At 32.4% G+C, this 16,678-nt stretch overlaps 1 protein-coding gene across 1 annotated transcript in view; it reads left to right on the forward strand.

Annotated features, from left to right (window-relative positions):
• The window catches only part of LOC100178998 (nebulin), a 65,210-nt gene that overhangs the window by 24,114 nt on the left and 24,418 nt on the right, over nt 1-16,678 (forward strand). The window contains exons 71-104 of the mRNA XM_026837317.1: nt 428-553; nt 751-855; nt 1,126-1,245; nt 1,620-1,724; nt 2,614-2,721; nt 3,023-3,190; nt 3,589-3,744; nt 4,153-4,257; nt 4,743-4,862; nt 5,003-5,107; nt 5,462-5,569; nt 5,869-5,970; nt 6,295-6,516; nt 6,704-6,808; nt 7,073-7,192; nt 7,516-7,623; nt 7,919-8,023; nt 8,271-8,462; nt 8,939-9,064; nt 9,447-9,551; nt 10,155-10,274; nt 10,450-10,557; nt 10,868-10,978; nt 11,229-11,336; nt 11,669-11,773; nt 12,608-12,718; nt 13,009-13,113; nt 13,292-13,411; nt 13,787-13,894; nt 14,221-14,328; nt 14,813-14,920; nt 15,179-15,283; nt 15,866-15,973; nt 16,248-16,352. Of these exons, the coding sequence (XP_026693118.1) occupies nt 428-553; nt 751-855; nt 1,126-1,245; nt 1,620-1,724; nt 2,614-2,721; nt 3,023-3,190; nt 3,589-3,744; nt 4,153-4,257; nt 4,743-4,862; nt 5,003-5,107; nt 5,462-5,569; nt 5,869-5,970; nt 6,295-6,516; nt 6,704-6,808; nt 7,073-7,192; nt 7,516-7,623; nt 7,919-8,023; nt 8,271-8,462; nt 8,939-9,064; nt 9,447-9,551; nt 10,155-10,274; nt 10,450-10,557; nt 10,868-10,978; nt 11,229-11,336; nt 11,669-11,773; nt 12,608-12,718; nt 13,009-13,113; nt 13,292-13,411; nt 13,787-13,894; nt 14,221-14,328; nt 14,813-14,920; nt 15,179-15,283; nt 15,866-15,973; nt 16,248-16,352 (4,041 nt within the window). The remainder of the gene's footprint in view (nt 1-427; nt 554-750; nt 856-1,125; nt 1,246-1,619; nt 1,725-2,613; nt 2,722-3,022; nt 3,191-3,588; nt 3,745-4,152; nt 4,258-4,742; nt 4,863-5,002; nt 5,108-5,461; nt 5,570-5,868; nt 5,971-6,294; nt 6,517-6,703; nt 6,809-7,072; nt 7,193-7,515; nt 7,624-7,918; nt 8,024-8,270; nt 8,463-8,938; nt 9,065-9,446; nt 9,552-10,154; nt 10,275-10,449; nt 10,558-10,867; nt 10,979-11,228; nt 11,337-11,668; nt 11,774-12,607; nt 12,719-13,008; nt 13,114-13,291; nt 13,412-13,786; nt 13,895-14,220; nt 14,329-14,812; nt 14,921-15,178; nt 15,284-15,865; nt 15,974-16,247; nt 16,353-16,678) is intronic.

Below are 16,678 nucleotides of genomic sequence, written 5' to 3' on the forward strand. Positions count from 1 at the left end.
TCGGCCCATTATCTGAACTCCTTTGTCTGTCTGAAGTTTGTTACTGACTCTTGTATACCAGTAGTTAACAAACTTAACGAAAACTTTGACTATAACTGTTATTATAATGTCGACAGTATGAAGTTTTATATTCTATTCTGTATGGGTGACCTGGGATCTAGGTCAGATTTGGCCATTATTCGAACGCCCTTGTACGTCCAAAAGTACAAAGTTTGCAATAATTAAAATCTCTTTATTGACTTTGATAAACCATTAGTTAACAAAAATTAACGAAAATTGAAACTAGGACTGTATATATCTGTATAACTGTATTTATAATGCCATAAATGTACAATAAGACTATAACTGCATAACTGTTATTATAATAGTATTACTCTGTTTTATTCTGATAATATGTGCTCTGTATTAAACTTGACCAAACTTTCAGATTGGGTCTGAGAATTTATATCGCAAACGTTTCTTGAAAGAGACTCATGGGAAAGCCCCTGCTGATGTCACAATAGCTCACCCTGAATATGAACACGCAAAGGAAGTTGGAAAAATGATCAGTAAAGTAAGTTGTAATGTCACAAACAAATAAAATGAAAATTACAACATGAATTTTCACTTGAAAAAGTTTTATAAGTGGGTACATTTTGTCAAAGCTATGAAATAGAACACATTTTCTCAAAGGTATATAATTGGATATATTTTAACAAAAATATGCAATTGGCTACAGTTTATTTTAATTGTCATTAAACCATTTCACAGCCTGCTTACATAAAAGAAGCTGACAAGATGATGCACCATCACAATCTTCCACTTGATTATCCAGAGTTTGTCAGAGCAAAGGAAAATGCTATTAATGCAAGTGATGTGAGTACCAAGACCCTAATGTTTCTTACTTGGTGAAATTTTATGTACATATTGCATATTTTGACACCAGACCTATATTTAAACAATCGTGCAGACTCTTTAATTGTTTAAATAGCGCCGGTGAGGCCCTGCAGCGTGGCATGCCATTGGTCCTAATTAATTAGGTCAGGATTGGGCTTTTACCAGCCTAACAAACTGTTTCGACTTTTATGTAATCATGCATCAAAAAGCGTCAAGGAATATTTATTGACAATAAACCTTCCGTACCAGCGACAATATCAAAAGCAAAAGAAGGAAGTGATTGACAAATACAGAGGATTCCAAACCATGGACAGCAGTGACCATCCTATTGTACAACATGGGATTAAAGCTGCAGAGCTAGTTTCACAGGTTGGTAAAATAAACACACTGATATATTGTTGTTTTTAACACTAGTATTGTTGCTTTTTTATATTTGGTATTTAAAGGATTTTATTCGTACTCTGCTTTATCAGAAATTAATATGGTTATAACAAAAAACCTTGAAGTGAGCAAGACGTTTATTGATAACGTTAAGTAAAAAATGACAACAAGTTTAACTTCTGTCATCCCCCTAAACCAATGTACTCTGTTATTGTTAGATATTAATTGTTCTTTTATCTCTTTGTTTTATCACTACGTATATCCCTTCTTTTTATTTTAAATATTTTCAATCTGTGCCACCAGAACCTATGAGACAGATGAATTTGTCATTATAATACTATTATGTTTTTATCACCTTTCAGGCCCGCTACATTGAAGACTACTTGGCTGACAGAAGCATCATATATTTCCCTGCTCATCTCACTCCTACGTATGAAGCTGCAAGCAAAGCTGCTCAATACAGTGATGTAAGATTAAAACTGTTGACAAATATATGTAATTTGTTTAAGTCAAACTTAAATAATATAAGTAATTAGTTTAAGTCAAACTTAAATAATATAAGTAATTAGTTTAAGTCAAACTTATGTAATTAGTTTAAGTCAAACCCTGAGTACATTCATACAGTGATGTAAGATTAAAACTGTTGACAAATATATGTAATTTGTTTAAGTCAAACTTAAATAATATAAGTAATTAGTTTAAGTCAAACTTAAATAATATAAGTAATTAGTTTAAGTCAAACTTATGTAATTAGTTTAAGTCAAACCCTGAGTACATTCATACAGTTATGTAAGAATAATACTGTTGACAAATATATGTAATTGGTTTAAGTCAAACTTAAATAATATAAGTAATTAGTTTAAGTCAAACTTAAATAATATAAGTAATTAGTTTAAGTCAAAATACAGTTATGTAAAAAATAATACTGTGGGCAAGTATATGTAATTTGGTAAGCCTCATTTCACTTAAAAAGCCATAAACCACACATGGCTTAAACGCCTGTACCAAATAAAAATGCAATGGCATAATTTGGGCCAATAAACTGATAAAACCAGTTAAAAGGAAGAACTGATATGTTTGTCTACTCCTGCAGCTTATTCGCTCACATTTTACCAATGCAAACTTGCGGAAGGCCACAGTAGGATTTTAGTGTAGTATTATTGTACTACCTTTTTCCAGCCAAATTACAAACAGAAATTATCATTCCTTTTTTGCCTGCTTTTTTGCAGTAGTAAAATCTTTTTGTAATATGATAAAACTACAAGTATAAAACACAGTAGGTTTTCAGTGTTATATTTTCATACTATCTTTTTTAGCCAAATTACAAAGAAAAGGAATCATACTATTTTCTTTCAGCCAAAATACAAAGAGAAATACGAGAAATTAAAGGGAACGAACAAGTTTGACCCAACTTCAACAGAACAATATGGAAACTTGAAACAATCAAGAGCAATAATCAGTGAGGTATGACAACGGTTTAACCTAATCAAAAAATCTCATTAAAAATGTATGGAAAAAATCAAATCGTTTCTTCTATTTTATTTCTTTGAATATAAAAGTTAGATGGATAAAATGTATGTACATCTCGTTAATTAAAAATACTTGTTAGAGTTGTGAGGTCATCGAGGTTAATGTGACAAAACATTGAGTATTTTCTTCAATGCGTTATAAGTATTGTTTATAATCTGACATTCTATAATTAACAAGATGTACATACATTTTTATATTTGAAAATGTATGATGTTTTTGTTTGTTATGTTTACAGAAATCTTACAAAGAAGATGGTATGAAGCGACTTGCAACAGAATTCTCACCGCTCGACGAGACGCACGAGATGGTTATTTCAAAACAACTTAAACCTTTGCAACCAGCGGAATACCAAAAGTTGGCCAAGGAGCTACAACACAAGTATCATCTGAACGTCGAACTACCGGTATTGTATTGACTGTTGCGTTTAAAAGATTGTATTTTTTAAAGTGAAAAAGAGATTCGGTTTGACTAAGGACCTTACACTTGCAATAATAGCTGAACCCAGCTTTAAACCTGTATTCACTGGTTTTCTAAACATCTTAATTAGCTGCTCCCTTGGAATAAAATGTTAAATTTCTTGTCTAAAAACACTACACTCGGAATATTAGCTGGGCCCAGCTTTGAATCTGTATCCACTGGGCTAGAAGCAATTCTACTAACCTCTGTGTCATGTTGCAAACTTTGCCGGTACAGAAACAATCGGCAGATTTTTTGCACACTTATAATGCACCTAGCATTAACAATACATGCATATTTAGATTGATATAAAATCGAATCTTATGATTGCGTTTTGTCATAAAGGAAATCACTCACGCTATCTGTGTGTCACAATTGGCATCAAAGAACAAATACATTGATGACTACGCAAAGAATGTGAAAGGAAAAGCACCAGCAGATATTGCTAACTCTTACCCTGAATACATTCATGCACGAAATGTATCCAAGCAAACAAGCAAGGTAAGAATGTCATATAGTCGGGTGAGGGGAGACAGGACACTTTTAGCATATAATATCTAAATATCCTGATCATGTTTTATTTAACTACGATGTTATATGTGTTTTAGCAGTTTGTTGAAATTTTCATAACATAATACCAAGGTTATCACAAATGTGTTTTCCAAATTATAAGCCATGCAAAAAACAGATAAAACAAAAATAAATGAATAAATCATAAAGTAAAGTTGCATTCACAGTAACTAGTAAGTACATGCAATGTGTATGAAATAGAACACCTGTGTAATAAGTTTAAGTTGACTCGCCATGACAGTATAATTGAGTGACACTCATTTTCAGTAACATTAATATATATTCTTTAGTTTCATATGATTGCTTTTTTGCATCATAATTCCCTTTGTTACATCACAGGCTGAGTATACAAAGAGTGGAGAGGAAGCCCGCCATAAATTTACTCTTCCTGTCGATACACCAGAACTTAACCGAGTAAAACAAGCATCCATTAATGCCAGCGATGTAAGAATATGTTTCACAACTTTTCTATAATATTATTCCTTATCCTATTCTATGTGGTTTTTGTCCCACAACGTGGCACACAACAGGTCCCGAGATTTAAGCCAGGATTGGCCCATTATTGTAGACAGGCCTATAGAATATTATATTAAATATACAGGTCTATATTGACTCCTTATAAGTAAAGTACTCTTCTAGTAGATAATACAAGGCTGTTTTAAGCATCTGGTAAAATCCTGTAATATGAACACCACCTATAAAGAGGCATTTGTATATATATAGTAGGGTGGGGAAAGATGGGACCCTTTTTATCCAAATCCTGATCGTGTTTTAAACAATTAACAATGGTCTATAGAAGTTGTAAGGATACGGCTTTATAATTCTTTGTATTTTCTTTATTTACTACAAAGTTGGATGTGAACACAGACTGAAAAGGAGTCTCAACTTCCCCCACCCTACTTAAAAAAATATATAATTTTGTTTTATAGCTTGAGTACAAGAAACAAAAGAAGGCAGTGATTGACAAGTACAGAGGGTTCCAAACCATGGATAGCAATGACCATCCTATTGTACAACAAGGAATCAAAGCTGCTGAACTTGTTTCCGAGGTTTGTTAGAAATACATACAAATACATGAGAAAAAGTTTCTAAAAAAATCTGTTCATTTTTTTTAAATTTTGTTAAGCTCAAAAAAATTTGTTAAAATTTTCCTCTTGTTCTGTGAGTGAAGTGTATTTTTTTCCTTTAGAAAAGGTACAAGGAGGATTACATGGCTGATAGGGATATGATCTATTACCCAGTCCATCTAACACCTGGATATGAAGCTACACAAGCAACTGATAAAATCAAACCAGTAAGTTCCTTTTTTCCATTTAAACGTTTCTCATATTGTGTTCTCGGGTGAATAAAAATAACAGACTAAAAAAATGTTTAATTTACAAACATATTCATGCAGTAAGTTTTATTATTACTAAAGGGATTCTTAAACTGTATAGGTAAAGCAGATGGGTTTTACAAAGTTTACTCCTAAAATATGTAAAAATGGATCACTTTTTAAAGTTTATTTATAAACCTTAGTCTAAAGCCTAAGCTATGTCAAAATTCACTAGACCCTAGAAACCATTGTTTCTTCAATCAATTCTCTACCGTTTAGTTCTTGTTAATTGCAAATTATGTATTACTTTAAATTTGTGTTCTTTTATTACAGGCGACCTATACAGCTAAGCATAACAAGGAAAAACAACAACATCGGTTCAACATGGCTGACACTGAACATTATGCGCAAACAAAGGACCAACAATTGGCATTGTTGGATGTAAGAACAAAGTCCATAAATATGCTTCTGTGTTATACCTCTGTGTTTAAAATTAATATCCTAGTCACCCACTGTTACTTCTTTTTATTATGTTGTGATGTGCCCGTCGTACATTAACAGGAGTAAAGGCCCTCCAAATTTTGGAATTCATACTAAGGTTATTGGTAAAAAAACAGACAAATAATCGAATTTGCAATTGTTTCAAACCCAAAATACAAACATAAAACATTTGCCCCCTAAAATTTAGAGCTGGATACGCCCTTGTCTTGTGTAATTAATCATATTTTCCCTCTTCTTAGCAAAACTACAAAGTCTCCCCTGAAGAAATGTCCAAGTTGACTCCCGTCTCTGACTCTCTCCAGCAATCTCATCTTAAAGATATGAAAGATATGATGAGTCATGTAAGTATTACTAAGTCATGTTTTAAACTGCTGATGTAGGACCTTGGAAACAAGGTTAGTCTCTGCCATAATTGTGGGCTTGTGTGTCCTTGGGCAAGACACTTGATGAAAATTTCTCCAACATAATGGTGCATCATGGGATGTCTACAATGTCAGCCATATGTTATAAAAAAAGAAATTAAATATTTGCAAAGTTACAAATGAAATAATTTATAAGCTTGCAAAAGTTGTATGAAACAGAACACTAATGTTATAATGACTTTCGTTGTCCCGCACATTAGGATAAATAAGTTACGTTACATTCATTTTTTAAATTTTCCACAGAAATCTTACACTGAAAGTGCAAAGAAGCTTTTGGAGAAATACAACCTTAGTGCTGATGTTATTCAAATAGCTCACGTGTTGGCTACATCTCCTCTTGTTTCCGATGTGAATTATAGGGAAAATTACTTGAGTGAGCTCAAAGGGAAAGGTGTTTCTAAACCAGGCATTGAGCATTATCCTGGGTATATTCAAGCAAAAGAAAACACCAAACTCGCAAGCAAGGTTTGTCATACTTTATTTGTTCACATATGAAGGTATATTCTAACCTGTTTTTCTATGTTTGTTTATATTTATGAAATTTTAAAAATTTTTTTTGTTTATTTATGTATATGACATCCAATTCTTTCCTATTTTTCTTTTTTTGTTCGTATATATGACAACATAATCTTCACTGTTTGATAATATACAGAGTGAATACGTAAAAGCAGGGGAGAGCATTCTACATCAATACACAATGCCGTTGGATACACCTGAACTTAACAGGGCAAAGCAGTCAGCTATTAATGCAAGCGATGTAAGTATGTGTGTGCATATTCTATTCCGTAAGGGTGAGGTCCTTGAGGAGCTGGAATTGAGGCAAGATTTGGCCTATTGACGTACTCGCGACAGTTCCTTATCCATGTTCCGAAAGTATCCACAGAAAATTTTAGATTCTGAAAAAATGTGTCACTTTTACAAGAATTCCTAAAAATATCTTTATCTCTTTAAAAAAAACCATCAATGCCAAACCTAATTAAAATCATTTAACATTTCTCGCTCTTATATCATTTTTTTTCAGCTTGAATACACAAAACAAAGGAAACAAACAATTGACAATTACCGTGGATTCCAAACCATGGACAGCAAGCATCACCCGATCGTTCAACATGGAATTAAAGCTGCAGATCTTATATCTGAGGTTCATAGATATTTTATATCATAACAAATCACTCAAACATAGAGATTAAGAAAAACGTTAAACATAGAGATTAAGGAAAACATTAATAATAAAAAAATTATTTAGACATTGGTACCATACTAATTTATATCATAAGTATAATGTTTTCAATAAGATTTGAGGGTAAACGCTACCACCATTGTGGGTGTTTGTGTTATTGGACAAGACACTAAGTGGTATCCCCCGATTACCAGAGTAGAATGTCAAAACAGAGTCTTTGGAATTACAAAAATTGCCAAAATATTTTGGACTTTTTCTATGGTTTAGCGTTTTTATCTTTTTAGCGCAAGTACAAGGAAGATTATATGGAGGATAGAAATCTTATATATTACCCTGTCCATCTAACTGCTGGGTATGAATGCGCAACCAAAGCAAGTCAATTCATGAACAAGGTAATTTATACACCCCTGCTACAGTAGAAGGAATATGGTCAAATCAATTAGGGCTGACTCTTTTATTTAGAAAATTTGATCAAAAAGGTTAAACTCGATTACCTAAAAATTTCAATTATTCAGAGAATTTAATGAAATTAATTAAGAGGTAACTTAGTTCGGCAAAATAATTGCAATTCTTTAAGCATATGCTAACAAAAGTATTTCACAAAAGTTTATAACATTTGTTGTTTTACTGATATTTTCTATATCTATGTTATAAATAACTTTCAAATAAATTAAACTTGATTTTTAGCAATCGTATCAGAAGAATTACCTCCGTGATAGAAACGATGTGCATTATGATGTCACAAAGACAGATGGTTACAAAAATATGGTGGAGATGCAGAAATTATCCGATGTAAGTGATGTAATAATAACCCTGATGATGCAATAGTACAACTAAGTGATGTCAAATTTGGTCTAAAGATCTTACCAAGGATTTTACCAACAATGTAAAAATAGCCTTCAGTGATGTCAAAATATGAAAATGCAAACATATATTTAGGCACAAATTTATATATGTGTTATTACAACTGTCGCTGCTCTGCCACACGCTTATAAAATGTTACATTTATTTATAACAATACCTTGTTCTTATGTGATAGGCAAGCTACAAAGCTGACCCAGCCAGTGGTAAATTCACTTCAGTTAAAGACAGCATTGATCTTGCCAGAGCGAGGGCTGTCAAACCTCTGGTCAGTTATTGGTTTTATAAAGATGAAGCCAAAAGAATGCTGGATAAATACAATGTGGATTCGGCTGACTACCATATGGTGCATGCACTCCATGCAAACCATGTAAGTTCGTGTTACTTTCGTTTTATCGTTATTTTTGTGTTTTTGATTTTTGTATGTTAATCTGATACTCTAACGAGTTCAACATTCCTTTAAAACCATTCTGCGACATGATATAAAACATTGTTACTATCGTTTTATCTTTATTTCTGTTTGTTTGTTACTTCAATTAGACATATTTATCCTAGAACCATGGTGTAACATGCTATATAACCTTACCCACATACAATATCATAGAATATGCTGTATATTTCATAAACGTTACTCAACTTTATACTTTTTTGGCTCTAACTGATTAGTGTTGTAACTATATATAATTTTGGCGCTCATAATCAATAATTAAATTTTTCGTAATCAATATTTCGTTTTTTTTTCAGACATTTTTTATTGTTAATAATATATTCTTAGGTTTCCAACTTAACAGTGTTGTAATTATTTTTGCTAATTTTTTATAATTAAATTTCTCATCTTTACACCAGTTGGCATCTGACGTTGAATATCGCAACCAATGGTTGAAAGAAGTCAAAGGAAAAGGAAACAATGAAAACTTGGAAAGTTATCCTGAATATCAACAAGCTATTAAAGCTGGAAAGCAAGTTTCTCAGGTATGAAAATTCATTTAATTTACAATTTTGGACATACTAGTTGCATGTACCATTCAACCAGTGTTGGATACTAGTTGCATGTACCATTCAACCAGTGTTGAAGCAAGCTTATCGATTTAGTTTCATCGATTTTTTTTTAAACTAAAACAAATATAACTAAATCTGGCCCTAATAGTAGGTCTTCACAATAGCACAGAATTATCAAACCGATTTTCACTGATTTATAAAATTCCCTTTTTAAGTTCAACCTCAACAACAGAAACAATCACAACATTGTATTGTGTTTCTTATAAATCTTGGTTTATAAATCAAGTAATATTTTATTTTTTTATTAAAAAACTCTTTAACTTATAAAATGTCTCAATTACACTTCATGTTTCAGAACGCCTATGTAAAAGATAGTGAGAAGGGAATGAACAATTACACCATTCCTCCAGATATGCCATCCATTAAACATGCTCGGGAAGTTGATGATATGATTAGTAATGTAAGTATATTGATATTGCAACTATGTACGGCATATATAGTGGTTAGAAAGTATGCCAGCTCAGAGGTTACAGGTTTAAAGTTTGATGCTGCTATCATTTTGAGTGTTTATATGCTCCGGCAAAACATCTAAACGAAACTGCTACAGCAGTGGGTCTCTCATGAGTTGTATAAAAAAAACTTCCAAAAAATAATCACCCCCAAAGTTAAATACATGGTAACTCGTAAGCAGGCATGAGGTGTATAAAACATAACACTGGTATTATAGCGACTTTCTTTACTTTGGCTTGCCAGGATAAAAAAGGTAAATTCATTCATTATAACTATTGTCAAATGACATCATCACTGCTGACATCATTACTTTTTATTTTAGTTGGAATACAAAAACGCCTGTAATGACATAAACGACTCTTAAAACTTCTAATGACTGTAGTTTACCGGCAACGAAAAGATAAATCAAGTTACATTCATTTATTCACATCATTAATTCATTTTAGTTGCAGTAAAAAAACGACTGTAATGACTTATAACAACTGTGTTTTCCAGCCACGCAAGGATAAATCAAGTTACTTTCATTCATTCACATCATTAATTTTCATTTTAGTTGGAGTACAAAAAGTCTTTGAAACAAACAATCGACAATTACCGTGGATTCCAAACCATGGACAGCAAGCATCACCCGATTGTTCAACATGGAATTAAAGCTGCGGATCTTATATCTGAGGTTCATAGATATCTTATATCATAACAAATTACTTAAGCATAACAGTGAAGATAGAGATTAAGAAAAAACATTAATATTAAAACTATTATTTGGACAATGGTGATACTTTAACATAGAAGTAATAGAAATACATATATATAATGTTTCTATGTTTTATAATCTTTATCTCTTTTAGCGCAAGTATAAAGCAGATTATATGGAGGATAGAAATATCATATATTACCCCGTCCATCTAACCGCTGGGTACGAGGCGTGCGTCAATTCAAACAAATTTGCAAGTGATGTAAGTAACCATTACCTATTCATTCAACTGATGTATCTTACAGCAAAATGTGAACAATATATTCAATATCTATTAACACAACTTTGTGATCTGTATGCCATACATTTGTGCTGTAACATAATGTAGGTAAACACTCCTTGTTTTGAAAATGCTGCATTTTATTGTAAAATATTGTAAATAGCCTGTTTTATTGTAAAAACACTCGTTTTAACTTTTGTGTCACAATAATCATGTAGTGCAAGCAAAAATCTAATTTTGTCATAAAATTAATATATATTTAGAGAACTCCTTTATAACATACCTTCAACAGGCTGATTACAAGAGGTGGTACAACAAGAACATCCGAGGTAAAGGCAACTTTCCTGTCAATCTTACCCCTGGCTACGCACAAGCTCAGAGTATGAAGCCATATATCAGTGAGGTAAAGTAAAATATTAAAGAAAAGTATTTAATTTGAGGATCATACAACATGGTAGTACTCTGTATGCTTTGTAACTGAAGGATACCGGTTTGAAGTTTAATATTGCCCACAAAGTTTCATGCATGGTACCTAAAGCGGGTACAAGGTGTATTAAGACGCCTGCAGGGTGTAAGAACACCCGCAGTATACAATAATATACAACAAGGTACCAAACATGTTAAGATAAATTTGCGCGATTTCTTATATACAGTGTTTGTACAAAGAGGAATACGAGAAGGGCAAAGGCTCCGGATTTACTGTGGTCCCTGATGCAAATGAAATGCATAACCTCAAAGTCGTTCAACCATGGATGAGTCAGGTTACTAAATTGAGATATATGATTGGTCGGTTATGGTACCATGGCAATAGTTGGCACACCTGCCTTTTGCCCAGAGTGTATGTCTTTAAGGCTTAATGAAGGTACCATTGTTAGTGTATGTGTCTTTATGCAAGACACTTAACAGACATTGCTCTAACCCAGTGGTGACTAATAGTTGTCTAAACTGTTAGCCATACATTACCCACAAAGTTACGTTAGTTTTTGGGCAGTCACGATATGTGTAAAACAGAACATCTGCTTCATAACGCCTGTCTTTGCCCCGGAAAAACTGACTTGCATTCAAACGATTTGAATTTTTAACTTTTCTATAGAAACATTACAAAGAAGCTGCCCGAGACTTGATGGGAAAATATCATCTTGATGTGGAGGTTCCTGTCATAGCTCGAGCTATTTACAACTCGGCAATGCTTTCCCCTGTAAGGGATATATTACATTATAAAGTGTTTATTGAATATATATGGTATATGCAGTAGTGTGGGGGAAGATGGGAAACCTTTTAACTGTATTTTCTTATCCCATTCGGTAGTAAACAAAGAACATTTAAAAAATGTTAAAACTATATGCTCATGACTCCCATAGACCCTTGTTAATTGTTCAAAACACTATCGGGATGCTTGGGTATTTTGTGCTAAAGGTGTCCCATCTTCACCCCCTACTATACTATCATGAATAGGTGATATAGACTACTCATGCTATGTTGTATTTACATAAGGCCTTTGAGCACACTTTTATACCAATTATATGTTAATTTGTTTTAATTGGATACAACCTTACATGAGATAATTTATACTCTATTGTGGTTCAGCAGCCTTGATTTTATTTGATACTTTTGCTCAACTAGTTTTACTTGTGGTTACTTTTAACGATTATCGTTTTGCTGAGAATTCCCTTCTCTTCGCTGTTATAATTAATCTGGTCTTTGATACTGTATTCGAAGAGATAACTAAATATATGATATACTATGGTGGGGGAAGATGGGACACCTTTTCAATCTATTTTCTCCTCCAATTTTGTAGTAAACGAACATTTAACGATTTTTTATAAAAACTTTATCCTCACGGCTCCCATAGACCATTGTTAATTGTTTAAAACATGATCAGGATATTTGGTTATTATGTTTCAAAGATGTCCCATCTTCCCCCACCCTACTGTATGTTTGATAACATAACATAGTTTGCATTTATATCTTCAAAAACGATGGCGAAGTTGTTATTTAAAAAACGAGCTGTAACAATACAATTGTGTTACAGGCATTGTATAAGCTTGATTATGCAAATGAAGTGAAAGGAAAAGCTGCACAACACCTTGAAGCATCACCTTTGTTCAAGAACGCAATTAAAGCAACAAAACTTGCTAGTAATGTAAGTGTATTAAATATATAATGATATACACCAATATTAATAAAACAGAAAAAAAGGTATCTTGTCAGCATACTCGGGGTGTATGAAACAGAACACCTGGACCGCTGTCGTTGCCCCATTTTGTTGCAGAAAAATAGGTTTTTTAAAGAAAAGATAAATCACGTTTAATCAATTTAATAAATTAAAAGCAGTTGTAAAATCTAGCAGATAATACATGTATACTTCTGACACATCATTTTAGAAATTTTTACATCATGTTAAACTAATGACGCATCACATTTTACATACAGGTTGAATATGGAAAAGCTGCTGAGGAAGGAATGAATAATTATACCTTGGGACTTGACACAACTGATATCCAACAAGCATTAATTGCTGATAAGCTTACCAGTGATGTATGTTAATATAATTCAACTTTAAATAATACTTAATTATAATGATACTGTTTTTTTCCATGCACTTTTATCTGTACATATTTTGTTTTATAATTTTGCAAAAAGTAATAATTCCAATTATTATTAATATATTTATGGTTTAACAATTGCACTCATAAAATATACCTTACTTTTTCAGGTTGAATACAAGAAATCCGGGCAGGAGGTGGCTGGTTCTTGCCAAGGATATTTCAAGCTTAATTCTTCTCAGATTCCACAATATCAGAAAGCAAGAGATGTTGCCGCCAATGCCAGTGATGTGAGTAATATTTTGGTAACTTTCAGTAAAACACAGGTGCTCGGTTTTGAATCTTAAGTGTTTCCTAATGATTTTTCTGAAAATTAGTTTTACTGACATGAGTATTTATCTTTCTGTACTCCATCTTGAAGTGTTTTCTAATGGTTTCTGCGCTGTGATATAGTGGTGGTATAAGTGGTGCCTCGAGCTAATAGGTTACAAATTCAAGGGTTACAAATTCTTGATGCCTCTACCTTTGAGGCCATGTGATTCCTTGGGGAAGACACTTAATGGAAATTGCTTCAACCCAGTGTTCATAGTATTGTTAGTTTTACAAGTACCATTTTAGTATAAGTTTTATTCATCTTTTTTCTAACATTGCTCATTGTTCAACAGAGCAAGTACAAAGAGGAATACAATGAAATGAAGCATTACGTTTATTTCCCATACCACATCACACCAGAGTACGAGAAGAAGGCAGATGCTTATAAGTTTTTCAGCAATGTGGGTACCCTCTGCTTGTGACTTATGATTTATACACTGTTTATTATGTCATGTTGTATAAAACAGAACAACTGTGGTATAACAAACGTCATGCACCTCCACGCGAGAGTAACTATGTTAGATTCATTTAAACAGCCAAAATGTTACATACATGGCAACTCCTAAGCGGGCACAAAGTGTATAAAACATAACACCCATGTTATAACAACCACTGCCCACCCACAAGGAGATATACAAGTTACATTTATTTACTGTTCGTCACAGTATAACAACTGTCATTGCCTTGCCACAAAAGAATAAACAAGTTACATTTATTTACATAACAGGCTCACTACATGAGGAATTATGAAGAAAACAAAGGGAAACAGAACTTCAAGTATCATGAGATTCCTGCTTATTTATCAAACAAAGAACTTAATGAAGTCATGAATGTTGTAAGTATTATGACATCATGAATGTTATAAGTATTATGACATCATAACATATGAAATATCCTACACTGAGGTTTAGTGGTTGTATTGTAATTAAAGCATACCGAGGCTGCTACCATCTTGGGCAAATGTGTTCTTTGCTAAGACACTTAACAGCAATCGCCCCAACCCTGTGTTCATTGATGGGTTGTCCAATTTATCAGCCATAGAGAAAAACGATTAACCACAAAATTACATAGGGCACGAGGTGTATTAAACAAAACACATGTGTTATAATGACTATCTCCCATCCAAACAAGGAGAAAAAAGTTGCATTAATGCATTCAACCATACATTCAATCTTCTTTAAAAATGCATGTTCATTACGAGAGTCTTAAAATGGAATTTAACTTCAAATGGATTTTAACTTAAAATGGGTTTTAACTTCTTCAATATAATACAAAATCTGTCAGAAAATTAATCATCTAACAAAACTTGTACATTACAGCATAAAGACAGGAAAGCTCTAAGGGAAATGTACCTGAAGGGTTACCACACTTCACCTGATGATGTCACCAACCAGCATGTCAGGGAAGTCCAAATGAGACTGAGCAACGTAAGTTAACAGTGTTGCATGATTATTTTTACAGTGTTGCCGAATAAATTATTATTTTTAATTTTTTCCAAGTAATTGTTTTTTTGTTTGTAATATTTTTACGATAGTTTTTTATTCAAAATTAGGTTTTAAAAATTGACCACAAAATGAAGCAACCAAATACGAATTATGTTTCTCACTAATTTTAAACAAAATAATAAAATAATGTTGCCGAATAGATTTCTGATCAGTGTTTCCAACCAAATATATTTTGTTTAGAATGTTTACAAAGCTGCTGCTAAAGAAGTGATGGATAAATACAACATCACTGCTGAGCTACCAGAAATCAGACAAGCACTTTCATCATCAAAGCTTGTCAGCCAGGTAACTACACAACAATAAATTATTACTAAAATACATATAAGAAATATTTGTGCAGAAGAGCCACGCATTTTTGACACTCTTTCCCACACCTTTTGTCCAGAACTTTTAAAAATTGTTGTTTTGCTGTTAATTCCGTTTTCTTGGTTGTTTAAATAACTTGATCTTCGCTTCAGTTACAAAATAAAATATTAAGTTACATTATTTTTTAATCCATATATCAGTAGCACGGTTAAGTGCTCTCCTTTTGACCAGAGAATCTTAATGCTAGTACCATCGTTGATGTATGTGTGGGCTTAAGGTGGATGACATATATCACCCATGCTATAATAAATAATAAATGTCACCTATGTTATAAATAATATACCTCGTTGGTGTCATATTAACTAAAATATAACTAAAAATTTCTCCACTTTGCAGGTTAAATAAACGTTAATCTTAGTCAGTCATCCATATGTTTTTTTCAAGTTATACCAAATGTAGCAATTTTTCTTCAAATTTCTCAAATATCCCCGAAATGTGTACTAAGATAAATTAAAATAACTTTTAAATGTGTCAGATTTCCATTAAAGCCATATTTAATAGAATCTCTACAAAGAACAACACAACAAAGAGAAGGGTCAAGGAATGGATTATAATCCTGATATTCCAACCTATCAACATGCAAGGAAAGTTAGAACCATCGTTAGTGATGTAAGTATGATGTCATCAATGGGGTAATGGGCCAAGTCTGGCCTAAATCCCAGGTTATCACGGACCTTACCCATACAGAATAGAATGATGTCATCAATAATTATATTTAGTAAGATTTCATTTATTGTTGATGTTTTAACGTACTGTTTGTTTATTTATCTCAATAATAAAAAAATACCAATTATTATGTTACAGTTAAACAAAATTATGTTATTTTATCATTGCCTTTATAATACCATTATGACATCCACTAAACCTAACAATGTATTTTCAGAACTTATACAAAGATGAAGCCGCACAGAATCTACATCAATATTCTGTAATACCCGATACGCCCCATCTTACCCATGCTAAGACTGTGGCTCAACAAACCAGTGATGTATGTTGTCATAATGCATGCTATTGTTGGATCATAAAATATTGTGTTAACACACATTTGTTCTGTCATACTTGCAGGGCTTTGTATAAAAACTTTAAAATTTTAGGCCATGATAATGGTCTTAAATCTCTCTTGCAAATTTTTGTTAGATAAAGTGAACATATTTGTTTATTTAGAAAGATGTTTGTTCTGTACTACTTGAGTGCTTGGAATAAATGGTTTAAAATTAGGGTTAATAGTGATTTAACATCTAATATACCTTCGGGTGCTTTGTTATATATATAACTTTTAATTTGGGATATATATATATATGCCATATAATATAA

This window comes from Ciona intestinalis, chromosome 1 (genome assembly GCF_000224145.3).
Source record: "Ciona intestinalis chromosome 1, KH, whole genome shotgun sequence".
NCBI classification, from domain to species: Eukaryota; Metazoa; Chordata; class Ascidiacea; order Phlebobranchia; family Cionidae; genus Ciona; species Ciona intestinalis.